Source organism: Labeo rohita, chromosome 11, assembly GCF_022985175.1.
Source record: "Labeo rohita strain BAU-BD-2019 chromosome 11, IGBB_LRoh.1.0, whole genome shotgun sequence".
Lineage (NCBI taxonomy): Eukaryota > Metazoa > Chordata > Actinopteri > Cypriniformes > Cyprinidae > Labeo > Labeo rohita.
Genome location: NC_066879.1, coordinates 11,904,950 through 11,931,891, shown reverse-complemented (window position 1 = coordinate 11,931,891; position 26,942 = coordinate 11,904,950). Strand labels below are relative to the sequence as shown.

Below are 26,942 nucleotides of genomic sequence, written 5' to 3'. Positions count from 1 at the left end.
TTACTCTGAGTTTCAAGATTCTATGATCGTTTGTCCATTAGGTCACGCCCAGTGGTCCACGTGATCCGAGACATTTCCATTGAGCCTCAATATATTGACCTTATGCAGCACAACTGCCTGGGCCTAGATGGTGTTTGGTCAGAAGTTATTTTGCTTACATTGCTTTTTACTGATTGCACTATATATTTATTCTCCTTAAGGTTATGCATTTTGATGAATACTGATACCTGTAAATATGTTGCCACATCTTGTTGTCTTATTGTGTCTTCACATCATGTAAAAGACACCTTGTTTGGAAGCACAATAATTCAAAAAAGCTATCTTTATTACATGTAGTAACAGCATTTGTAACGTGTGTTGTTTTCATATAGTGTGGATGTGAAGGCCTGCTACACATACACTGCTTATCCAGACTCCTACTCACCACATATCAGTAAGATAAACCACATTTACCATCACAACAAATTAGTGCAGACATATACATATGTTTGAATGTTTCTGTGTTCATCTCCCACATCAGCACTTGGCATACATTTTGAGGCAGACGTAGAGCGCAGGAAGTTGAGTCTTCCTCACAGAGTTCACTTCCTGGACCGCAGTTTATCAGAACCGGAGTACATTCATTCTGTGGAAGTGGAGCTACGTGGACAAAAACATCCTGACTGCCAAACAGTGACTTTTGTTGTGCAGGTAGAACTAGAAATGCTCATCAAATGCTATGTATCTGTACTGAATACATTCAAGACAGCACCAAAGCTCAGCCTACTCGCAGTATTCATAATGGGATGTGTTGTTAGAAATCATACTAAAACAAGGGATTCAAACATTTTCAGTTGCATTTTGTCACACCTTACATCATTCAGCCCTCCAATAAAAGTGATAAGATAAGAGAGAAGGGTATCAATGATGTCTCATCACAAATGGTCATGGGATAATATCATGTGAAATGGAAAGGAACTCTTCTGTTCTTATTTCACTAGGAAAACATTCAGGACAAGCTGCGGCCCGTCTCTCTGGCTATTACACACACTATACGGAGAAGCAGACATCACCAACACACGGGACATAAACACCATAACCAGCTGAGCCCTGTACTGAGCCTCAGTCCCTCAAACACACTCTACTCTGAGGTAAAACACATGTACTTTATATGCTCTACTGTTTGATTTTGGTTGTCACTGGTCAACCGCTGCCTTCTGTGCTCAAATGTTTATGTATAATCACTCTACACAGTACATATATATTTAGATTGAAGGTCTTTTGGGTAAGTGGTTTTGTTAGATCATGCCTCCACACCAGAAAGATCAGATCCAGCGCCGGATGCCAGATCCTATCAGAAAATATCCTTTTTGTCTGGTAGCAGAACAACTAGTCAGCAAAATTGTCTAATAGCCAAAACCTGTTAACAGGAAGTCTTGTCTTATACCAAAACCAGAGTTTGTCTGGATTCAAAAATGTGTCAACAGTCTTCTATTAGCTAAGAAGCTGACTGAGGAAAGCCAGTGAAGAGCAGAGGCAGGAGCAGCAGAGTTTTTTTTTAATGGTCTTAGTTGCATATTTCAATGCTTAGACTTTGTCTGACGAACACAAATTCAACAAGTAGTGTTATAACAAACTGCTTTACAGCCAGTGATGGGAAGTATTTCAAATACATGCATTTAAAATACAAAATACAATTTTGTATTTTGTATTTAAATGTATACATTTTCAAAATACATAAAATCATAAAACTGCCAATCAACCTCTTCATTAGACTGCTGATTTCCTGTATCAACTCCTGTATCAACAAGTATGCAAAAATACTGAACACAAAAAAAAACTAAGATTAAATGTATTTAAATGCAAAATATATTTGACTTTTACCAAAGGCATTTAAATACAAAATAGTATTTCAAATAAATGTATTTGAAATACTGCCCATCCCTGCAGGGAATCAGCAGTTTAATTAGGAGGTTGACTGGCAAAGTACCTTATGTATTTTGAAAATACAAACATACTAAGATTAAATGTGTTTAAATACACAATACATTAGATTTTTTTCTCAAAGGTATTTAAATACAAAGTAGTATTTTGTATTTCAAATACAAGTATTTGAAATACTGCCCATCCCTGTTCACAGCAACATCCCATAAACCTTTAATTTCCATAAATATCCCCTATTATCTCTTATTCATGAAAACAAATATCCCTTGAAACCAGATATCATAAGACGGAACAACAAAGTTGAGAAAAAATAAATAAATAAAATAAAATAAACAAATGTATGATCGCTCTCACACAACAGTTTGCATTAGAGCATCCTTAGATCCTTAAGTTTCTATTTGCAAAACTTTTGTTTGCAGCAGTTGACCAATAACCAATCACCAAAGCAATGCCCAATCAAAGACATGTATCATAAATACCTAAGAAACAACACACACTCTCAATGACACAGCTTTAAACAATTTATTCCACACAAACACGTCATGTTTCACTTCTACTCCACTTTTGCCTTATATGTTCACTGGTACACAACACACATAATTAGTATTAATATTTCTGTTATGTGGACATAAATGAGCTCAATCTGGAATGCAGCAAGTGACAGTCATTATTGGCATTTTAGTATTGTCATATGCTCTATCCTCATATAGGCTACATGATGAACATGAAGCAGTCCACTCAAAGAATTTGAATGTATTCAGCAATTTTGTAATCTACACAAATTAATGTCTGAGACTCCAGTTATAGTAAAAATTACCATACAGAAATGACCAAAAGTACAATAACAGTAAAAACTGATGCGCATGCTTAGTGCAAGATTTCTGTCTACTTCTCAGGTCAATTTTGTCAGAGAAGGGTGTGGTGAGGATAAAATATGCCAGAGCAACCTTCAACTCTCCTATCAGTTTGGCACAAAAGCACCCATTTCAAATGCCTTCACCCCTCTACCACGGTAAGTGTTCATATACTCAAACTACTCAGCAGTCAGGAGGCCTTCATTATTTTAATTTCTTCCACATGCTCTGTGTTTAGAGACGAGTCTGATGTGCCGGTCTTTTCTCTGTCGGATCAGAGGTCAGTAGTGCTGGAGGTCACGGTGACTAACATGCCATCTGACCCAGAAAACCCACAGAAAGATGGAGATGATGCCCATGCCGCTCAGCTACTGGTGTCTCTGCCCAACACGCTCTCGTACTCTGGACTAATGGGACAGCAGGTGTGTTTGTGTCTGTGACAACCAACAGTCTTTCTCTTCTCAGTCATAATTCTCATAATTTCCTAATCCTGATTGTGTTGTGTGTTCTTGTTTTGAAGGTGTTGTGTGAAGTCAATCAGAATGGCTCTCAGGCACTGTGTGAACTGGGCAATCCACTGAAAAGAGAAGCGATGGTACAGTAACAGTCTCATGTGCACACTTACACAATTCTGACTTTTAAGAAACTGAGTTTGACGATTAATTCTTTATGTCAGGTCAAATTTTATCTTATTCTGAGCACTTCTGCGATCACTATAGAAACAACCTCGCTGTCCGTTCATCTTACACTGTCTACGTGAGTTCAGCCTTTTCAGTTCTGTTTTCTGCATTCCATTTGAAAATATGTTTCTTTTGTGAGCAAAACAAAACCACACAAATGATGTTAGATGAATCTCTTAAACAACTGTCCAGGTCATATTTTACCCCAAATTGTAGAACCATTATGATGTACTTTCATGACAACAGCACAGATACCGCCAAATACTGTTATAATTCATTAAAGATTTTTATAAATTCAAATCAGCAGAAACCAAATTAAGTACAACACAATCATGTATTTGAACTTATATGTTGCAAAATTACCATGTCAGAGTGTTATCGCATGACCTATTTCTTTATTTCATCCAACTGGTTACTGTTTGGAAATTATGAAGCATAAAAATGTCATTTTTGCTCAGCGCAAAGCATAAATTACTTCCCCTCCGCTTGGGGTGAAATGTAACCCGGACAGTTTTGTGAGACAAGAAACAAAGTGGAAAGATTTTGGTCACGTCATACATGTAAATCATACACAGGATAAGTGAGCAGCCTGCTTTGGCCCCTGTCATGGCGTATGCACGAGTGGTGATCGAGCTTCCTCTGGTGCTCAGCGGGTATTTGTTCACTTCTAGACTCTGATTTTTAATAGTTTTTGTAGTTTTTTTTAATAGTTTTAATAGTTTCTGAAATAACAGCTTATTTTCTCATGAGCTGCTGATCTGACTTCAGTGTATTTCAAAATTGTATGTAAATAGAGATATTAATTCATTTTGAATATAATTAAATGTTCTCAAAAGCTATTCTTTAAATGTGTTGCTGTGGTTTGTAAGTTGTCTTGGTCTCCTGTAGACTGGCTCGCCCCCATCAGCTGTTCTTCAGCGGAACGGTGAGGGGAGAGAGTGCTATGGCATCACTGCAGGACATCGGCAGCGCAGTGGACTACGAATTCATTGTAAGTTCATGTGTGGGGAAGAATATTTTATTGCTCAATAAGTCCTCCATCATATCTCAAGAGCTGTAAGATCTGTAGGTTTCTGTATAATACTACCATACCACATTCTCATCTGTAAGTTTCTGTACAATACTAGCATACGTCCATGTTAACAATGAGTAACAGATAGTCTGATTTAGGTTATACTAGTCCGTAATAAATAAGAACAATGAACCCCATTATTAGCAATAAACGTAGAGTGGCATCAGTATTTAAGAGTGAGTTCAGTATCTGAATGTTTCAAGACAAGAGAAGTGAGTGCTTTTTCTTTTTCATCATTATTGATGACATAATAGATCCAATCAGCTGCATTTACACAATTCACGCAGATCTGTTTTGACATACTTTATCAGATATTTTGTCTCGCCTGTTTACAATTCCTCATCACCAACTGTGATCATCAGATGTAACATGCCCGCCAGTCATTCTGACATGAAATGAGCCAATATCCCAGAGCACATAATTCTTAGATGTTGTTTTTTTACCAACTCTTTTTAGCAATAATTTAGTTACTCCAACGACATGTCCTACATGCTGAGAAGTGTTTCACAAAGTAGGGTGAAATTAACAAACAAAACAAAAGAAATGGTTCTGATGTCAATGGCAATAGTTCTCAAGTCAACAGAAGTAGATAATGTAAACGAACTGGATAATAATAATAATAAAAAAACTAGTTAAATGAAACAAACTGTCCAAAAATTTGGAATTACCATCACTAGCAGTGTTCTGGGTAACACATTAAAAGTAACACATTACAAGTAACGCAAGTTACGTAATCAGATTACTTTTTCAAGTGACTAATAAAGTAATGCATTACTTTTTAATTTAGAAAGAAAATATCTTTTCCAAATAAGTAAACCAGTTACTATGTTTTCCTATTTATTGACTGACAGCTCTTCTGTCTCCACACTGAGAGAAATTTGGAGTAAGTGCAGAGGTGTTGATGCCTAATGTAGTTCCAGATTAAATGTTAACATTTACTCATCTCACTTGCACAAAAACAAATACAGTATTCTTCAAAATGAATAAAAACTGTGATATGCAAATTCAGAATATGAAGGTAACCTGCAATAATTAAATAGGCCAAATAACACAAATATCCTTTATGTATTTTATCCCATTTATGTCTTTGCTACCGACCTTTGATGATCCATTTCAACAATATTAATAGCAAAAGTAACATTTGGTGTGAAAGTGCTTTTAGTGTAGCAGATTTTATTAAAAACAAACAAACAAGCCCACCCCAGATGAGAAAAAGCAATGCAAAAGTAATGTAACACATTACTTTACATAAAAAGTAACTAAGTAACACAATTAGTTACTTTTTTAGGAAGTAACACAATATTGTAATGCATTACTTTTAAAAGTAACTTTCCCCAACACTGATCACTAATGCACATTATAAGAATTGCAAAAGCCTGAGTTTTCAGAATCAATTCAGAATCATTGATAAAAGACCTGGAAAGTCGCAGATTTTTTTTTCTCCACAATACATAGGCAAGTAAAGATAGAAAGCCTCACTATCTTAACTGATGTATTTTAAGATCAGTCGGTGCAAGTTTCTGTCACTTGAAACAGCTCAGACTTACATTTTAGTCTAGGACTAGGACTAACTGTCCAGTCTAGATCCAGATGTTTAAATTATTCATGACTGGCAAGTGGGGCTTTAAACTCAGCGCACTTGGAGACAGTGTTGAGATCTCTTCTGAAATGGTGGAGAGAAATTTGAGATTGCTGGAGACTTTTTATCTGAGATCTAAGAAGGAGATTTCAGCACAAATCTCCTTTTGATCTCCTGTTAATTTATTTTCTGTCTAGTACAAATGGAAGGAACAGGATAGAAATAAGTCATTTCACAATGATTATTGTCTTGTGTAATAACAGGTGTCTAATACTGGGCAGTCTCTCCAAACATTCGGATCAGCCTCTCTGAACATCCTGTGGCCGTATGAGCTGATCAATAGGAAGTGGCTGTTGTATCCAAGTGCTCTGCAGGTGGATGGCCAGTCGCCCACTCGCTGTGAGCCCCAGTCAGCACTCAACCCTCTGCACCTACCCCTCGACCAGCTCCCACAGGCAGAAAACCTCAAGGTAAACACAAATTATGCATCAAATGAAGCTGATAGTCATTGATAAATGCAAGTATTGATGCAAGCATTTCTATGGTTCATCTGTGAACAGAGCAGCAGAAAGGTCCGCTCGCATATAGAGACTGAAGAAGACCTTGTTCCCAAAGGCCCAGTAGGCAAAATCACTCCAGCTGTTTCTGCATCTGAGAGAAGGAAGTCTCTCACACTGGTAAGTGGGAACCAGGACAGTAGACAAAAAAAAAACAACAAAAAAACTGCTGTATATTACACTACAATTTGGGTTTGTGGGTGATGGATCCGACCTGATGGTATTTTTTCAGGATTGTTTACTGGGCTCTGCGCGCTGTCTGCTGTTCCAGTGTCCTCTACACACATTCTCTGGCTCAATCCATTTCAGGATCCGAGCGCACATGTGGAACAGCACTTTCATTGAGGTGAGAGCCAACTGCCTCTTGAATGATTGTTTTTCCTGTTGGCACATTGGGGAAAAAGTCACCTCAATGGTGAGTTAAACTGAAAAGAGTTCTCAATATTTACTGTATGTTAAACAGTGATGGGTATAACGGTGTCATAAATAAATGGCGTTACTAACCGCGTTATTTTCTTCAGTAATGAGTAATCAAACGAATGACTGTTTCCCACGTTACAACGTCGTTACCATTACTGACAATAAAATGCGCTGTTTCTATAATTTATTATAATATTATAATCATTTTATTTTTCAGTTCATCTAAATGGATGCGCAGCGTACCTGTATTTGGCGAACTGTAAACTCTAGTGTGAATGCACACAACTAGACGTCGCTTTGTCTCACACAGATGCAAAGAAAGATACAGAGCGAGAGAGTATATACCATATGCATATGGCATATACCATGCAGAACTGACGCGCTACATGTAAACAATATTCTTTGCTGTTCCTTTGGAAGTCTTCAGCTTTTAAGAACTGGTTTCTAATGCGCAACCACAATCTCATTGGCTGGTGCTCACCTGGCTGGCATTTTGATTTCAGCGAATCAGTGCGAGTGAATGCAGACAAGGTGATTAATATTCACGAACCCAGCCGCTCATTGATCCTTGGTGTGTTTTATATTGTTATTTGTAGTTGAATTCATAGTAGTTTTGTTATCTTATCAGTATTATTTTTAGTTTTTTTTTTCTCTTTCTTTTATAGAAACACTAAATTACAAACAATATCTAAAGCACCACCACCAGTCCTAAGTTCAGTCGACATGACAAATATGCATTTATACATGGTCATTCTATTTACTAAAGTTCTAATTACTAAAGTTTAATGCTAAATTATCGTAATGTCATATCATAATACTTTACTGACTGATGCTAAGTGTCAGATACTTAAAACAACTAAGCCATTAAGCTATACCAGATATTTAATATTAGTCCGGTGAGTAAACTAAAAAATTAATTCATTTAATTTAAATGTCATTCAATTAACATATTTAATATTGGGGGCATCCACACTCTCAGAAAAAAAGGTACAGTTTTGTCACTGGGGTGGTACCCTGAGGTACAAAAGGAAAAGGTACAATTATGTACTTTTAAAGTACTAATATGTGTCTTTAAGGTACCAACATGTACTTTCAAAGTACTAAAATGTACCTCTAAGGTACTAATATGTACCATTTAGGGGTAGGTGAGGTACAAATAGGTACCTTTTCACCAGGTAACTTTTGTACCTTAGAGTACCACTCCAGTGACAGAACTTTTTATTAAAAACAATTTATTTTTCTGACAGTGCAAGTTATTTGACATATGAACTTTTTTTTTTTTTAATTTAACACAATAATGTAACTCAGTTACTGTTTGTGAGAAGTAACTAGTAACTATAACTAATTACTTTTTAAAAAGTAACATTCCAAACACTCGTGAAAAGTGGCAAGCACATACAATACAATCCCACAGGCAGAGATTTATTGTCTATAAATGTGAACAGTGTTTATCTGGTTGATATATATGTATGTGGCGTCACGCACAATGGATTGCGATACTTTAGTGTGAAGTGTGGTGGCTTTTTAAGTAACACTAGTAACACTTGCTTTTGCAAGTAACACCACTACTCCTAGAGAGAGTTGCAGCAGTCCTGAATGTTCTCCATTTGTAGACAATAATATTGTACTATGGAATGATTAGCACTCAGATTTTTAACTGTGTGTTATGCAGGTTTTGATGGTGTAGGTGTTGGTAAACCCCTGGTCTCAGCCTCAAGAGCATCCACAGTCTGTTTACTGATCATTTAGGGCAGGGGTGCCCAACCCTGTTCCTGGAGATCGACTTTCCTGCAGAGTTTAGTTCCACCCCTAATCAAACACACCTGTCTGTAATTATCAAGTGCTCCTTCAGATTCTATAGCTGGTTCAGGTGTGTTTGGTCAGGGTTAGAGCTGAACTCTGCAGGAAGGTCAATCTCCAGGACCAGGTTTGAGCACCCCTGATCTAGGGTATAATGTGCACAACACTGGAGAGTTTTGATCAGATTACCTGACTGATGTACAACACAATAATAAAATAATCATTGGATTTGCATGTTTGAAAGATACTCAGACTTTTGATCAAGACAGAAATTCAGATGAAAACCTTTGCATCAACATTTTGCAAAGAGTCTGCTGTGCCATTGTTTGCGCATTTTCTTTCACGCTGGTCTTTATGTAATATGATTGCATTCAGATACAGTCACCTCAAGTACCTTATTTATCAAATGCTGAAAACAGCTACATCGTAAAAGACACCAATTTTCAATATTAATTGCACTACCATTTAAAAGTTTAGGGTCAATACAATATTTTTTAAAGAAATAATACTTTTATTAATCAAGGATCCATTAAATGATCAACAGTGACAGTAAAGACATTTAAAATGTTATAAAATATTCTAGTTACGATAAATGCTGTTCTTTTGAACTTTCTATTCAGCAAAGCATTGTGAAAAATAAACTATATAAATAATTTGCACAAAGATATGAAGCAGCACAGCTGCTTGTTTGATCATAATCAGAAATGTTTCTTGAGCAGGAAATTAGCATATTAAAATTATTTCTGAAGGATCATGTGACACTGCGGACTGGAGTAATGATGCTGAAAATCCAGCTTTGATCACAGGAATGAATTACATTTTAACACATATTCGCATAGAAAACAGTTTTTTAAATGGTAATAATATTTCACAGTCTTACTGTTTTTACATTTTTTAAACTATCAGTACAGTGTTCACTTTCTGTCCATTAGGAGTTTTCATCTGTTAGTGCTGTGGAGCTGCTGGTCAGAGCCAATATCACCATTAAATCCAGCATTAAACATCTGGTGCTGAAGGATGCTGCTACACAGGTCAGATAATACACACTCACTGGTAATCACGCCTGCTCACACTCCTGAGCGTGTTCATGTTAGCGCATTAGTTTTTGTGTGTGTACAGGTTTCAGTGATGATTTATCCAGAGCATGGACTCTCAGACCAGCACAGCATCCCATGGTGGATCATTCTCATTGCCGTCCTGGCTGGAATTATTGTTCTTGCTCTGCTCGTATGTTTACTGTGGAAGGTAAGTGTACACCTGCACTCACGCAAGAAGCATCTGTTTATCTCAGTCGAAGTGACACCATGGTATTACCACACAACCTGCACCTATGACCTTGGTGATTTGTCAATCATTTGACCATCTACTGTCACGGTGAATGTCCAAAAGAATACAATTTGGTATGCTGAATCTCTTAACTCTTAAGGAAAAACGAAATGCGAAAACTGCAGTGGTCAGATGAAAGAAGTTTCACTTTACAAAACAACAGTAAAGTCAGTCTGCTGTCAGTTAAAGGCATAAAACTGAACCCTAAAAATAAACGTTGTTAAAATTTACTCGCCTTCATGTTGTTTACAGGCTCATATGACTTTTCTGGCTGTTCCTTTGCATCCAAGGGAAATAATTGAGGGCACTGTTGTAAATGACAAAAAAGCATCATGAATGTATCATAAAAGCAGCCCATACGTCCATACATCTAGCTATCTGATAGGAGGAAAGCACAGTTGTCATTCAAATAACCTGTCATTAGATGAGCGAACAGTGACATCAAGCTTCATTCGTACCTATGATTATTATGATCGATCGTCATTTACATGAAATCTGGTCACGTAAAAGATGACCAAATTCTTATTTGTGGGTGTACTTAATGAAGTGAACCTAAAAGTGGTCATTTGTGCATATGTGACTAAATTGATTCCCTTTTTCAACAATGCATACTGTTGTCTTATATCTTTTATCATAATATTTCATCACTTCTAATTATTTAACCACCCATCACTAGTTCTTCCTGTTTTCTTTTGTCTGTACCTACATTTGTTTGCATATTTCTGTTATATATTCCCGTCTGGTGGAGCAGTGTGGTTTTTTCAAGCGCTCGGAGAGGCAGCCTCACTATGAAACCGAGTATTACCGCGCTCAACTGCAGCTGCAGCCATCTGATGTGGAGAGGAAGCAGGCCAGTGAACTTCACTAAGGGCCTCATCCAGCCTGATCTTCCTCCAGCACATCCGTCATGTGGTACAGCATTGTTCTGCAGTGGAGTGTGCTGCTGTGCTGTGCTGTTTCTTTCCAAACTAGAAGTGTCATGGCATGATAACCAGTATTTAAATTATAATGGGAGTGCCTAACAGTAGCTTAACATCCATGATCTAATACGAGTCGCTGTCACTGAAGCATCATTGAGACAAGGCACCAGGGCCAGGCTATCTTATTTTGCTACACCGCTAGGGAATCTCTCCCTAGGAAATAAATTTAGCATGCACGTGTTTACAGTATTACAAGTCACTGAAATTTATATTTGTAAAATAACTTTTGATGTCATTGGTATTGGTGACACAAGACAGAACAAGCAATTCATTTCCTGTAACAATAGAAAGCAATTGTTACAGTGGAAAACTGAGCAAATAAGCAAATTAAAGAACACAGACTAAGATCATTTCATAACGACTATGAAGATTAGGGATGATGGGAGTGTAATATAGAGGCTGATGATTGGGGTGTTTAAGGACTATATCTGACTACATCCAAAACTTTGAAAAAAGGGATGTGCAAAATAGTAACTGTGAATAAGAGTTGTTAGATATTAGCTTGTGAGAAGGGCATCAAAAAAAAATCTGATGATCAGCAGCCATTGAGCACTAACTTTATCGGTCTAAAAAAAATAACAGTTATGAAAAGAAGTTGAAATAGACCAAGCATGGTGTTATGCCACACGTACTGGTGGAGTGTATTGCTATTATGACAATGGAATGGATGTTTAAACCTTAGAACAACAGGAAAACATCTCCTCATATAATTCTAACCTGTTTACCAGTGGTCTCAAGGTAACTCCACTCCGACCCCAGATATAAATCTTTATCTCATTATGCCTCTTTCTGTCTTACAGTGTGGTTTCTTCCAAAGGGTTCAGCATAAAGATAAAGTGCCCCAGTATAAGGCTGTGAAGATCCTGCGGCAAGACACACAATTTCAGGACAAGACTTTTATTTTGCACAAAAAACAATGGGCTACCCACTGGAGTGATGGGACAATCTAATATGCATCCTTTTGTCCCCAGCAACATGGACGCTGACCAGAGACTGCAGTGGACTCGCACTGACCTTAAACATACACTGCTACATTTTTATTCAGCATTTTATACGTTGCATTTTCTTCATTGTTCTGCAGATTGAACGAAATTTTCAGAAGGACAGCTGTATCTAGCTGGAGATAGACAGTTTCTAAATAGAAATCTATGCATTAAAACCAATGTTTAATGTATTAATGCTGAATTTAGTGTAATGGTGTTTGTGAACTCATAAAACAGCTGTGGTTCTGTGTCACCTATAGGTCGGTGCCTTTAGAACAATGAAACATTTGAACATTGAAACATACTTTAAGGGTCATTATCATATGAAGTTTTCAGTTCACAATAAACTTGGCATGATTCATCTCAAGGCCCTAATGACAAAAAGCTATCAAGACAGTTTTATTTGTTTAGCATTTTTCATAGTGCACATTATTCCAAAGCAGATTTACAGAAAGTCACACTGTTTAGTCTAAAATGACTTAATCTTTTAACGTGTTATATGGATATAAATAATATAATGCTGCATAAATGACTGTCTGAATTAGAAATTCACCATAATAGATATCACCAAAAATGTTATATTAACCAAAAATGGTTAATATATTAACATATTGTAGGCAGAGCTGGGGGCAAGTCACAAATGTGCAAGTCTCAAGTCCCTATCATCAAGTCTCAAGTAAGTCTCAAGCCACAGTGCAAACAAACCATGCAAGTCAAGTCAGTGGCTCACCTCGAACAAGTCAGCTGAGTCCTACTAAAGATCAAGTCAAGTCACAGTACTATACAGAAACAATACATTTTATTTGTTTATACCCTTATTTATTCTTTCCCTCAGAAATTAACATATTAACAGCTGATGCATTCAGGAACCCCCAGTGGCGGATATGGAAAGTGGTTTGTGCGTGGGCCTGAATAATTCGCATCACCCAACTTAATTCAAAGAAAGAATAAGAAATGAACATCTCTCTTCAGCTAGCAGATGCACAAACTGCTGCAAATAAAACTGAAAGTGCTACGTCACATATAGGGGCTCAAAACATATTCATCTTAATTAAAAGTAGTAGGATTAAATTCTCTCACCAGTGATGACACTCTGTTCCCCCTGTTAGTGCAGGAATGAAAGATCATATTTATTTTCATTTTGAGGAGATATGTGGCCATGTGTAAATGGAACAGTTTTAACAAATCGGATAGCTATGTGACAAGTGCATGCATGGTTACATAGTGCTCTAAGTGCAGATGTGTAACTAATGTCTCGAAAGCACCACGGTAATACTTTAGAATACGGTTCCATCATTAATGAATAACTACACAGGAACAAATGACTAATGCACTATTAACATTCTAATAACTACTGTTGATTAACAAGAAACTCTGATTAACAAATCATAGCACTTAGTTGAACATGGTAGTTCACTATTAGCTAGTCAGTAAATACTATTTTTTCATATCTCCCGAAGAACTACTAATAACTAGTATATACATGTTCATAATTAATGTGAATAATGCAAAATGTATAATTAATTCTAAAATAAAGATCATGGTAACCCACTACTTATGACTCAGGTATTACCAAATACTTCAGAAGGAATTACTAATTATTTGGATCTGTATTCTAAAGTGAAGATTGTGATAACTCCCTAGTAATGACTAAAGTCATTAAAAACTATTGAGGTTTTTGTACGGTTCTGGATAGTAATACTTCCGATGGCTTTGGTAACACTTGAGTCATTATCATCCAAAAGCTTAAGCAGGGCTCACACTACAGGATTTTTAGCCCAATTTTGCCCCGATTTTCCCCTCCCAAGAATCGGAGCAAAAATCTTGTTGAGCACCTCGATTGGTCCCGATGTTTTGCACAGATTATCTGGTAATGTGAAATTACCACAAATCGGGGCAGCCCCTATCATATCAAACTTGTTTGATATTCAGGATTTTAAATCGGGATGATCACAGCTATGATTACCTCAGTACTTTCACAACAGCCAATGTGTGACCGCGAAACAGCTGCTGTATGGTCCACTGGATAGTGAAGATGAAGGATACTGCTTCTTATGTTTTTGTAGTAAAACTGTATGTATAATATGTTGAAAACATACCACAACCACATGGAGTAAGGGAAGCTCTGGAGTGACCAGGTGAGTGCATAAAGCTGCTAACACGCTAGCTAACATATGTAAACATTAGTTGCGGAAATGACGATCTGTTGCATAAGATCAGGTGAGGCGCTCCCTCCGGATTATTAATCTTATATAAGATATTAATCTTATATATATCTTGTAGTGTGTGATGCGCCACGATTTTCAAATCTTGTAGCGTGTGCACGTTTAAGATTTCAGGGAACATAATCTGCAAAGATTCTCCTTATGTGTGCGCTGCAACCAGATTTCATAATCGGGTTAGGATTTTAAAAATCCTGTAGTGTGAGCCCGGCTTTACATATACATATAGCTTACAATGATTTCAGTCATTACTAAAGAGTTATCATGATCATCACTTTAGAATACAGATCCAAAAAATTTGTAATTCCTTCTGAAGTATTTGGTATTACCTGAGTCACTACTAGTGGGTTACCATAATCTTTACTTTAGAATTAATTATACTATATTAATTATACAATTATTAATGATTTTGCATCATTCACATTAATTATGAACCTGTATATAGTAGTTCTTAGTAGTTCTTTGGGAGATATGAAAAAATAGTCGTTACTGATTAGCTAATAGTGATGTACCACTTTCAACTGCGCACTATTACTTACTGATTCGTTAATCAGAATTTCTTGTTCAGTAGTAGTTACTAGAATGTTAATAGTGCATTAGTCATTTGTTCCTGTGTAGTTATTCACTAATGACGGAACAGTATTCTATAGTGTTACCAGCACAACCATAACAAGAACAGCAAGTACAGGAATGAGAGACTTGTAAGATTTTTAAATAATTACTTATAATTACAAATAATTGCAACAACATTTTAATAATATTTTGATAGAAATATTTCATTTGATGTAATTATTTAAATATGTTGTTTATTAATTTATCATTATGGATTTACATTGCTTAACACACATTTATTTAGACAAACTGTAATCACTATATCAATCATTGCAGCTTCAAAAGTGCATACAAAAACATACATTACAGCATGTATGTGGCCATTGCTCCTGTTTGCACCACTAAAAATAAAACGTGTTCAAATTATGAAAGGATTATATAGTCTATAGTCTAGAAAGCATGCAAAGAGCATCCCCTTTATAATCATTATAGTCAAAAAAACAAAAGGGAAGTGTGCCTTTTCAAACCTGAAAAATGCATTCTGTCCAATTGGACCATTACTCACTTCAGTTCATCGCAATCTCACAAAGTTACGTTATAATGAATCTACACCAAGGTTATTATAGTTTTGCATTTTTAAATTAATTTTATTTTAATATCGTTTTCAAATTGGCAATAAAATTTAGTTTCATTTTTATTAGTTTCATTAATAATTGTGTTAGTTTTATTTAGTTTTTATTTTGTGAACACATTTCTATTTAGGTTTTATATAGTTTAGTTTCAGTTTTAGTTTTAGTTTTTAAAGATTAGCAACAGATCACTTTCAGAGCGCAGGCCCAAGAAAGACTTATTTAAATAGTAAGGCATAGTGACGCAAATGTCTATAGTGACAGAATTAAAGCATGCTGAGATTGATTAAATAGTACAAGTATAGAAATATACAGCAAAATGAAGCAGCCTTTTTACTCTGTAAATCTAAACAAGTTGCGCTTATATAATCATGTTTAGGCTGAAAAATAAATGTGTGTTGTGATATTTAATTTGGAAATAAATGTAATTCGTTACTAGGCCTAGATGTCTTTTATCTTATTTGACCATGATCATGATACTGTAACTGTTGTGCTTTGCTGACTTTCTCATGCTATTAAGAGGCCAGTAGCCAACCAGCCTTTCCTTGGTGGTCTAGTGGTTAGGATCCGGCGCTCTCACCATCGCGGTCCTGATTCGTTTCCCAGTCAGGGAGCGCTCTTTTGCCCCCCAGTGGCAGACCGTGATGTCAAGCTCTTCATGCCGCTTTGAGAAGCCCGGCCCCCAAAAAATGGTGGCAAAATAACCTGTTTCAAGCCAGCAACCTAAGGATTGCCAAACACTTCACCAACAGTCTTCCACTGTACCAGCTGAGCTATCAAAGGCACAAGGGTGTGGGGACACAACCTTGGCCCATCAGGTTACTCTAGCTCGACTGCTGGCCAAAAGTGGCTTCTGACGCAGGAAGATGTGCGGGCTGTTCGAAGAGGGAAGCAAAGAGGAGCCCACCTTGCCATACAGGGAGTCGAACATGGGCCGCCTGGGTGAAAACCAGGACCTTGACCACTGGACCATATGAGAATTGGGCAGTAAAGTCTTGTACAGGTAAAAAAAATAAAAAATACTCACGTCATGCATTAGAAAGCACACATGGTGTTACATTGTAACCATCTTCTCAAAAAAAAAGCAGCCTATCGCCGGTTGGTCAAAGTACAAAAATGACAAATCAGGAGATTAACAATGGGTGCGTCTCAATCAGCTCCCTAGCTCCCGAAGGTGGTGAATCAGTATATCGTGTACACAAATTCGGGCACTATTAAAGGAGAACTCCACTTCCAAAACAACAAATTAACATATAATTTACTCACCCCCTTGTCATCCAAGATGTTCATGTCTTTCTGTCTTCAGTCGTAAAAGAAATTTCTGAGGAAAACATTTCAGGATTTTTCTTCATATAATGGACTTCAATAGAGTATGGGAATGTGACGTCAGCAACGCACGGCATTCTGGGACTTTCGGACATGGACACTACAGTCTACACTAGGTAATAGTGGAGGCAGATGTTAAAATTTATATTGTACATTTAAAAACACATTAGAATGGAGAACGCTTCCTGTGACATAAACTGCAACATGACCGGAGTGGAGAACGGATCTAATATGAAGCAAAATTTTATGCTTTTTCAGTTTGAAACAACACAATGGCAAAAGCAGCTCAATGAAAATAAACAACTTCAAAATCTGGCTTTGTCGTTTGTATTTATTATTAATTACAGATTCATAATTTCCGATCCACATGAATTTGTAAGTGCTCCCGCTATGAATAACACGTTATTAAATAACACATAATTTAATCTGTGATATGACTCGTTGTGATCACTGTCATTGTTCATAAAGCAACTCATCTGATTTACTGTTAAGCAGCTCTTTGTAAGAAATTGTGTATTTGTTCAATTTAAGTCCAGTAAAACTTATTGCACTTCATCCCTTAATGAAATTAGATAGATATGATACATGATTAAATACATCAGCGCTTATTTTACTTCATGGATTTGCGCTACGCCACCACCTGTATCGTCTTTACACACAGACTAAACTTACTACAGAACATAATATACCTCTGTAAATAAATGTAATTTAAATTCATGTCTTCATCTTGCACACTTTAATGCTCGTTGAATGGAACATACGCTGTCTTTGAACTGGAATCAGGGCGGAATATTTAAAGTTCGCAGGGCACTTACTTTTGAATAGAACAGGCATCTGAGATACACACAAAATGTGCAGAGCGGTGGTTCACTTACATGATCAACTGGCTGAGATCAAGTCAAGCTTGGCAGTCAAGCTTGCCTTGGAAGAGTGGCGCCATTGGTTAGAGGGTTCGGGGGTTCCCTTTTTTTCGGTCGTTTTGATTTTTCTATTTCTTACCGTCCGGGTTCTAAAAACATCAAGCCGGACGCGTTATCCCGTATTTTTGATCATTCGGAGCGCCCGTCTTTTCCCGAGTCCATTGTACCACAGAAGGTTTTTGTTTCTGCGGTCACATGGGAGATCGAGTCGAAGGTCCGCATGGCCTCTCAAGGGGTAACGCCCCCGCCCGGATGCCCACCGGGTCGTTTGTTTGTGCCAGAGTGTTTAAGGTCCGAAGTCATCCGATGGGGTCATTGTTCCAAGGTAGCCTGTCACCCTGGGGTTAATCGTACCATGTTTCTCGTCAAACAACGGTTCTGGTGGCCATCTATGGCTCGCGACATTCGCCTTTTTGTTTTGGCTTGCTCGGTCTGCGCTGTTTCGAAGTCTTCCAATCGACCTCCCCCTGGGCTCCTCCAGCCGTTGTCAGTTCCTTCGAGACCCTGGTCCCACATTTCGCTAGATTTTGTTTCGGGTCTCCCGCCCTCACAGGGAAACACGGTGGTTTTGACCGTGGTGGACCGGTTCTCGAAGGCAACCCATTTCATCCCATTTCATCCCGTTTCATCCCCAGAGTAACGGTCAGACGGAGAGAGCCAATCAAGATTTGGAACGTATGTTGCGATGTCTGGTCTCGCAGAACCCCTCCACTTGGAGCCAGCAGCTCTCGTGGGTTGAGTACGCTCATAACTCGTTACCAGTCTCAGCTACGGGCCTATCGCCATTTGAGTGTAGTTTAGGGTACCAGCCACCTGTTTTTTCGAGTATGGAAGCCGAAGTCGCGGTCCCCTCTGCCCACGCATTTGTCCAGAGGTGCCGACGCACCTGGAGCAGGGCCAGACAGACCCTCCTCCAGGTGGGGGCGCGCACCAAGGCCCAGGCCGATCGCCACCGGTCGAAGCCTCCCGTCTACGTCGTTGGTCAAAAAGTGTGGCTTTCATCTAAAAATATTCCTCTTCGCTCCGTCAGTAATAAGCTTGCTCCCAAATTTATTGGCCCATTTACTGTCACCAAAATTATTAGTCCGGTGGCAGTCCGCCTCAAACTTCCTCCGGCGTACAGGAGAATTCATCCGGTGTTTCATGTATCCAAATTAAAGCCCGTTTTTCATTTAGCCATTAATCCGCCTGTCCCGGTTCCTCCCCCGCCGCGTCTCGTATATGGGGAACCAGCTTATTCGGTAAAGCGCATTCTGGACTCGAGACGGAGGGGACGAGGTTTTCAGTACTTGGTGGACTGGGAGGGTTACGGTCCTGAGGAGAGGAGTTGGGTGCCTGCAAGAGACATACTGGATCACTCCCTCATCGATGATTACAATCGACAGGTAAGCTCTGCTGGGAGCGCCAGGAGGCGCTCCTAGGAGAAGGGGTACTGTCACGGTTTATGGGTCTGTGTGTTCATTTTGCGTCTCTGTCTGGTGTGTGCGTGTCTGTCTCGTAGCAACTGCAGCTGCCGGTCTAATGAGCGCTACAGCTGCAGCTCATTGCGCTGTCTATTTAAGCCTGGCGTCTGCATTGTGTCTTGTCGGTTCGTTAATATTGTCTTGTCTCTCGTCCAGCTCGTCTGTTCCTGTTCTTGTCCAGCATTGTGGATTACTGCACTCACGTTGGGATTTTCCTCACCGTCATTGGACTCCTGGCCGTGCCTGCTTACAGCGCGTGGACATCGCGTGGAGTGCGCGCTCTCTCTCTCTCTCGGCTGGAGTTTTCCGTCGGCTGGAGTTTTCTTTACCGTCACTTAATAAACACTCTTTGCACTTGCTATTGGATTTTGAGACTCTTCATTGTGACAGAGGCCACTTTCTTTGTTGCGGGGCTGTTGACACTGACTGCATTTATTTTTGTCAACTTTCCGATTGTAAGGCCTCCGGGCAGGTGGAGGAAAGGGGGCCAGGAGGAGATGATGATGATGATGATGATGATTATTATTATTACACAATAATAATAATTATTATAATACCATTAGAAGTCTAAATTATCTGGAGCAACTGGGAAATCCAGTATGACACAGTATGATAAAAAAAAATAAAAAATGTGACAGGCATAATTACCAGTTGTTGCTCAAGTGCATCTGTAGCGATATAAGATGCAGGCCCTGAAGGTCCAGCAGTGGTCTGGAGAGAGGAGGAAGTTGAGCTGAGCTGGTGGTGGCAGGTGGCAGTAGGTGGCAGTAGGACACTGATCAGGATTTGGCCCACCTCATTGCTCACAAGGTGGTCCCCTTGGTAAGCCGGGAAGCAGGGAGCAGGCTTGGCTAGACTACAAAGTCTGAGCATGCGCCAAGGTAGCGACAAACATGCTTAAGCCACTCCTCGCTGTGATTTTCCCTCACCTGCCTGACCAAGTGGCTGGGGCTATTACCCAAGGTCCTCTCCCTCAGAAAACAAACCCGCATATCACAAGCATATCTGTATAAAGAAACAAAGTTAAAAAGAGACCAAAAAAATGGCAAACATTTAAAATAAGCTAATTTATAGTGTGTTTGAATGACAAACATTTGTGACAGGGTAAATAATTTCAGTATACTCACCTTCGTGTCAGGATCAATCAGAACTCCATTCTGTGTGCCAAATCCAGATGGTCCAAGATGGTCTTGCTGGTGGAAATGTAGTTTGTTTTACAACCAGCTGAGGTGCACCAGAGAGTCTCCATGATCATCACATAGTACCTATCAACATCCAAAATGTGGCAAGCTCTCTTATGGGCTCCATAACCTGTGAGCTGTTTTTCACACACAGGACAGGACAGCCTGACCTTCCAAAGGCATCCAAATGGCATCCACAAGAGAAGCCGGTGTGTAAAAAAATGCTCTGGAGTGGGGGCCTGATGATAAATGAGCGCTGGCTCTGGTGGATCATACCACAGCTTCAGGTCAGTGCGCAGCCGCTGGTTCTTCCACAGAGCAGATGAAATCCACTTCTGATCCTGAGGTGGTATGGTCCCCATCAGCTTTGCAGGCAGCCAGCCAGGCTCTGAACCAGGAGCAGTCTCCATGTCAGCAGCAGGGTGAGCTGAGCGACCAACCACAGATGGAGCAGCAGAGGTGGCAAAAAAAGAGGTGGCAGTGGGAGATGTGGAGGTCACAGGAGGAGGAGGAGAGGAGGTACCAGAGGAGGAGGCGGCATCTGACATTTCCTTTATAAATTAAAAAAAGGCAAATATATATACATGATTGCAAGTCACTCACAAAGGATGCTTATTTGAAGTATCATTTTGAAGACAATCACTTAATTGAAGAGTTTCTCACAGCTCTAGCAGCTACTGATGGTATTGAGGAAGTGGTTGTGGAAACAGGAGAGGGAGGAAGAGAAAGAGGTGAGACAGTTTGAATGTACATCCTGGGACTGTGGGCAGGCGATGGTGTCCTTCTTGTCATGGCACTTGTGACAGTGCTGGACATGGCAGAAGAATCGAAAGTGCAACTGATGGGCTGAGAGAATATAACCACAGTTTACAACATTATATATAATGTTAATCTGTCCTTATTAGGAATTACATTAATGACAACATAATTTCAACATATCTTTATGGAATGAAAATAACAGTAGCCTAACAACAAACCCAGGCATAACAAGAATAAGTGTGCATAATAGACAACTGTATTATACGATTGATTATATGATTGTAAAATCTTTACATTACCTTGGTTGCATGCTTCCTGCTCAAATTTAAGTTTGGCTTTAAAGCAGCACCCTGAGACCCACCGAACCGTGGCTTTATAAACTAAAAAAAAAGTTTTTTTTTTTTTTTTTTTTAAAAAAAACATCATATTAAGAGGAGCCTTGTAAATTAAAATGCATATATTTTAAAATGCTAAAAATGTAAATATCAGTATCAGTAAATCCTCATTACTTACTGATGCCATAGTCAAAGTTGGCTTGTGGGGTGTGAGTTGTCCAGGTGTTGCTGTCTGCCCCGGTGTTGCTGTCTGCCCCGTTGCTGTCTGTCCCGTTGCGGCAAATGATGCAACAAGTGATGCAGATGAGGGACCTGGTGTCACTGAAGAGGACACTGACCCGGAAGGCTAGAAAAAAGTTTTTGTTTTTTTTTTTCATTAAATTTTTGATACCTTTGAAAATAAAATAAAATTTAATAACAGGGACTTTAATAACATTTTAATAACACCAACACTTCATCATTTAGGAAACTTTTTTTTTTAATTAAATTTTTGATACCTTTGTTGTATGGAATCCACAACTACATGTCTGTGTCCCTCCAAACAAAGACATTTGTCCCCTCAACTGCACTGGGCATTTGTCAATCTGTTATATTGTTTGACAGTGAATCATAAGAATGTGACTCCTTTCAATATGACATAGCTTTTTGTTTTAAGATTGTATACATATCATTTTATCTGAACTTACCTTCAGATACAGGTCATGCCACTTTTTCTGGCGGGGTGCCGGCCTGTTTCCTGCCTCAGAAGGCCAGACCCCTACAGCAGCAAACTTTCGCAGGCGTGACATCCACTCCTCGTCGCCCATAGCCCTGTGCTTTTTGTGTTTTGAAGCCATCTTCCATTACTAGAGTAAATAAAATTGTATTTATTCAATTTAAATTTGTAACTATTCAATACATGATATAACCATATCAAATATGAGTAGTTTTAACTCACTACTATAAAAATCCTGTATATAGATAGCATTTGTAAATCAGAAAATTCTAGTACATTTTCCCTCAGTCTAAAATATATTAATACATAGTAATGTATATATATATATATATATATATATAATTTAGTACAATCATATTAAGTTTATTATCAGTTGTTAAACACAAAGTCAACTGTTTTAACAGGTGCAACACCTGAATACAACAAAAAAACTCATTCATTTTGGGTGATAAAAGTGAACACAATATCAGGTATTGCTCCAACGTTATACCAGCGTTATACTAATTATAACAATGTAAGCCTTTTGTTTCTCTCTGTCGAAAATATGTGTCAGCTAGCTCTATTCATTCATTCATTGCTAGCTAGCGAACTAAATAAAACGACACAGTCGACATATTACCTAAAACAATGTAAAAGTTTATTTAAAATAAATAAAAATGTTAACTCCTATAACTGCTGTGAAAAAACTTTTAGTGTTTTAGCTAGCTAATTCATTAAATTACTTGAACTCAGATTGCTGGATTCAAAGTGCAGAGGCCTGAACAATACACCATGGAACCACGACCACCTTGTGTACAGCTGTCTGGGAAGACAGCGACAGCTATAAGGACCCAGTTAGATTCGAATTCGAGGTTAGTTATTCCCAGTTAGATTTGAATTCTGATCACTGGACCACCTGTCACTTTGAGAGCACAGCAGAGATGAGTTAACAGAGACCAAATGAAGCTGGCCCGTACAGGGATCGAACCCGCGACCTTGGCGTTATTAGCGCTACACTCTAACGAATTGAGCTAACCGGCCTAGGGCCAGCCTACCTAATCAGAGTGCAGAGCTTTCAGTCCAAAGTGGGCATGTGCATTTGAACCAGGGACATCTTCATCTGCAGTTAAATGCGCCACCACTGAGATATACCCCCATAAGATGCACTGCAAAAAACCACTGAAACAAATAGACTTCCTTCAATGTGACCATAACAAACAAAGACAGACTGACTTTAAAGTCAAAGCTTTGATGGGTCCAAAGCTGCCAAGGTCAAAGGGGGCACCTGCATTTGAACCAGGGACCTCTTCTTCTGCAGTTAAATGTGCCACCACTGAGATATTCCCCCATAACATGCACTGCACAAAACCACTGAAACAAAATGACTTCCTTCAATGTAACGATATCAAACAAAGACAGGCTGACTTTAAAGTCAATGCTTTGGTTGGTCCAAAGCTACCAAGGGCAAAGGGGGAACCCAAATTTGACCCAGGGACCTGACTTCAAACAGCGACCTCTTGGCCTGCACATGCTCTACCTCCCTTTAAAGATAAGGCCTTGGTTAGGCCAAGATAGCCACTTCCGGTGTTCGAGCCACTAGAAGACAGCAAGTTCCTCGACTTTGACAACGTCGAACAATGACAGCTACACACTGAAGTCAAAGCTTTGGTTAGCCTAAAGCTGCCAAACCCCAAGGGGGCACCCGGATTTGAACTGGGGACCTCTTGATCTGCAGTCAAATGCTCTACCACTGAGCTATACCCCCGCAAACAGCATTGCGATAAACCACTAAAGGAGAATAAGTTCCTTCACTGTGTCCATATCAAACAGTAAAAGCTTCACATGGTATACCCCGTGAAAAGAGCGGCAACCAACCGCTGAAAGAGAATAAGTTCCTTCACTGTGACACTTTGAATAAGTTCCTTCATTTCTGACACTTTGACAGTGTATATCTCACAGTCCATGAGAAGTGATAATCCAATTGGTTGCAATGTTGTGACTGGAAAGGCAAATCAACAGTTTGGAAACTCCACAATCCAGCAAGTTCTATTTAGTGACTCCCTGTTTATTTGGCATGCTGCTCTCTTTATACAGTTCCTGCTTCCTGTCATGTGACCGACCAACCATACAGTTCTTAATGACATACACACTAAAATGTTTAGAGAAAAAAACGGACTTAAAAAAAAAACACGTAAACCAGTTAAAACTCTATTATGCATAAAGTCATTGCAATAAATAGAGCGGAAAAACATGTCTCTTGTGTGACAGGGACACAGTCAGATGCGTTAGCCATTGCGTCACTGGTCCACCGGCCGGGGTGCCCCGTGCTCGCACCAAACTAGTTGGCTTTCGACGTGACAGCGGCCTGTATTGCTGTCCGCTTCTTCTCATGCTATTAACAAGCCAGCACACAGACAGCCCTTCCCTGGTGGTCTAGTGGTTAGGATTCGGCGCTCTCACCGCCGCGGCCCGGGTTCGATTCCCGGTCAGGGAACGCTCTTTTGCCGCTTTGAGAAGGCCGGCCCACCAAAAATGGTGGGCGTGTGAAAAACAACCTCCGTCGAACCAGCGACCTGAAGATTGCCAACGCTCCTCCTACAGTCCTCCGCGCTACCAGCAGAGCTATCGAAGGCAGGGGCGGGGGCATGGGGGCACAACCTCGGCCTATCAGGATTCTGTAGCTCGACTGCTGGCCAAAAATGGCTTCTGACGCAAGACGACATGCGGGTCGTTCAAAGAGGGAAGCAAAGAGGAGCCCCCTTCCCATACCGGGAGTCGAACCCGGGCCGCCTGGGTGAAAACCAGGAATCCTGACCGCTAGACCATATGGGAACTCGAATGCTTGAGTCATGCATTTGAAAACACGCATGGTGTTGCGTTGTAACCGTCTTCTCAAGGAAAAACAGCCTATCGCTGGTCGGTCATGGTACAAAAATGACAAATCATGAGATTAACAATGAAGCTGAGACGTGGTTTTAATCAGGTACGTTGCTGATTATTCACTAGGTAAGTTTCATTTCGCTTACAACTTTTTCTCAAAGCCCGGGTGGCACTTAGGAATAAGGCCACAAATTAGCAAGCCCATGACATCAAAACCCACACTGCATTACACAAAAAGCACAGAGCGAGCCAGCCAGGAGTCGAACCTAGAATCTTCTGATCCGTAGTCAGACGCGTTATCCATTGCGCCACTGGCCCACCAGCACCAGAGTTGCTGGTTTTCGAAGTGACAGAGGCCTGTATCGCTGTCTGCTTATTCTCATGTTATTCACAGGCCAGCAGCTGACCAGACCTTCCCTGGTGGCCCCGGTTCGATTCCCGGTCAGGGAAAGCTGTTTGCTTGACTGTGAAGTCAAGCTCTGCAAAAATGGTGGGCGCGTGAAAAGAACCTCCTTCGAGCCGGAGTCGAACCAGCGACCTAAGGATTGCCAACGCTCCTCCTACAGTCCTCCGCTCTACCAGCTGAGCTATCGAAGGCACAGCGGCAGGGGGACACAACCTCAGCCTACCCGGATTCTGTAGCCAGACTGCTGGCAAAAGCAGGTCCCACCAAGACTTGAACTCGGATCGCCGGATTCAGAGCCCAGAGTGCTTACCATTACTTCGTGGAACACTGACAATTGCGGTTGCAGCTCACAGGACCACAAAGAATAAGTCGCGTACGGCTCGTCAGCAGCAAAAACGAACTTGAGCGCTTGCTTTTCTTCCTTCACCTGCCGCAAGATGGCACGCAGGCTCTACCTCGGATGGATGGTTGGATTCAAAGTCCAGAGTGCTAACCGTTACACCATGGAACCACAAACTCTTTGTTGACAGCTGTCGGGAGATAACGTGGCAGCTATGGGGGCCCAGTTAGATTCGAGGGGTTGGATGCACCGTCGACCAAAAGACCAAAGGAGGCAGCATCTGCCAAAACCCGGGATCGAACCAGGGACCTTTAGATGTCCAGTCTAACACTCTTCCAACTAAGCCATTTCAGCCACGGCTGGTGCGGCGTGAGACTACCCGACACTTTGAGAGAAGAGCAGAGATGAGCTAACGGAGAGCAAAAGAAGCTGGCCCGGACAGGGATCGAACCAGCGACCACGGCGTTATTAGCATCACGCTCCACCCAACTAAGCTAATCGGCCTGGGTCTAGCCAACTCTCTGCCCAATTTCCAGAAAATTTGCTGATTGCTCATGACCCTAAACAGACAGAAAACCTTCTGGACCAAGCCTAACCACGGGCTCGTCCGGGATTTGAACCCGGGACCTCTCGCACCCAAAGCGAGAATCATACCCCTAGACCAACGAGCCAGCTTGCCCTGTACCGGCACCGCTGGCTGGCCTCGAGCAACGGTGTTCACGTGGCTTTAAATCCAGGGAGCATCCAGAAATCTGCACTTGTTTGAAAAAATAAATAAATAAACAAATAAATGCTCGCTAAAGCACCTAGATAACTTAAAACTGCTAAAACTAGATTACTTGAAAGTCGGCCTTTGAATGGATTTTAAAAAGTGGTGGTGGACCTAAGCCGGAGAAGATTCTTTCTTCTGCAGCCAGGGGAATTAGCATGCGAGAGGCAGCGGGATCGATGCCCGCATTCTCCAAGCGGGCTCCTGCCCTTTTGCGCTCACTTCCCGAACGAGACAGAGTACGCTTTTTACGGTACGAAGCCACACTCGGTACGCTTTTGGGGCCCACTAC

At 40.1% G+C, this 26,942-nt stretch overlaps 1 protein-coding gene and 7 non-coding genes across 9 annotated transcripts in view; 2 read left to right on the top strand and 6 right to left on the bottom strand.

The window, feature by feature from the left end:
* Positions 1-12,581, top strand: part of itga7 (integrin, alpha 7) — a 28,038-nt gene extending 15,457 nt beyond the window's left edge. The window contains exons 10-26 of one of the 2 annotated variants that reach the window (XM_051123198.1): positions 42-137; positions 372-433; positions 521-690; positions 981-1,130; positions 2,820-2,935; positions 3,016-3,199; positions 3,298-3,372; positions 3,454-3,533; positions 4,033-4,110; positions 4,346-4,448; positions 6,372-6,578; positions 6,669-6,785; positions 6,898-7,011; positions 9,818-9,916; positions 10,005-10,130; positions 10,963-11,123; positions 11,992-12,132. In XM_051123198.1, the coding sequence (XP_050979155.1) occupies positions 42-137; positions 372-433; positions 521-690; positions 981-1,130; positions 2,820-2,935; positions 3,016-3,199; positions 3,298-3,372; positions 3,454-3,533; positions 4,033-4,110; positions 4,346-4,448; positions 6,372-6,578; positions 6,669-6,785; positions 6,898-7,011; positions 9,818-9,916; positions 10,005-10,130; positions 10,963-11,079 (1,894 nt within the window). In that variant the 3' untranslated portion in view covers positions 11,080-11,123; positions 11,992-12,132. Of the gene's footprint in view, positions 1-41; positions 138-371; positions 434-520; positions 691-980; positions 1,131-2,819; positions 2,936-3,015; positions 3,200-3,297; positions 3,373-3,453; positions 3,534-4,032; positions 4,111-4,345; positions 4,449-6,371; positions 6,579-6,668; positions 6,786-6,897; positions 7,012-9,817; positions 9,917-10,004; positions 10,131-10,962; positions 11,124-11,991 lie in introns of both variants that reach the window. The other variant, XM_051123197.1, reaches the window with a different exon arrangement.
* Positions 12,582-23,948: 11,367 nt separating this feature from the next.
* On the bottom strand, positions 23,949-24,020 carry trnac-gca (transfer RNA cysteine (anticodon GCA)). Its single transcript has one exon. It is a non-coding gene; the product is annotated as a tRNA-Cys (tRNA).
* Positions 24,021-24,677: 657 nt separating this feature from the next.
* On the top strand, positions 24,678-24,749 carry trnae-cuc (transfer RNA glutamic acid (anticodon CUC)). The gene has a single exon. It is a non-coding gene; the product is annotated as a tRNA-Glu (tRNA).
* A 266-nt stretch (positions 24,750-25,015) lies between these two features.
* trnae-uuc (transfer RNA glutamic acid (anticodon UUC)) lies at positions 25,016-25,087 on the bottom strand. The gene has a single exon. It is a non-coding gene; the product is annotated as a tRNA-Glu (tRNA).
* A 293-nt stretch (positions 25,088-25,380) lies between these two features.
* Positions 25,381-25,453, bottom strand: trnar-acg (transfer RNA arginine (anticodon ACG)). Its single transcript has one exon. It is a non-coding gene; the product is annotated as a tRNA-Arg (tRNA).
* Positions 25,454-25,645: 192 nt separating this feature from the next.
* On the bottom strand, positions 25,646-25,732 carry trnay-gua (transfer RNA tyrosine (anticodon GUA)). Its single transcript is given in 2 exon segments — positions 25,646-25,681; positions 25,696-25,732. It is a non-coding gene; the product is annotated as a tRNA-Tyr (tRNA).
* A 430-nt stretch (positions 25,733-26,162) lies between these two features.
* On the bottom strand, positions 26,163-26,235 carry trnas-gga (transfer RNA serine (anticodon GGA)). The gene has a single exon. It is a non-coding gene; the product is annotated as a tRNA-Ser (tRNA).
* Positions 26,236-26,480: 245 nt separating this feature from the next.
* On the bottom strand, positions 26,481-26,552 carry trnap-ugg (transfer RNA proline (anticodon UGG)). Its single transcript has one exon. It is a non-coding gene; the product is annotated as a tRNA-Pro (tRNA).
* Positions 26,553-26,942: the final 390 nt, after the last annotated feature.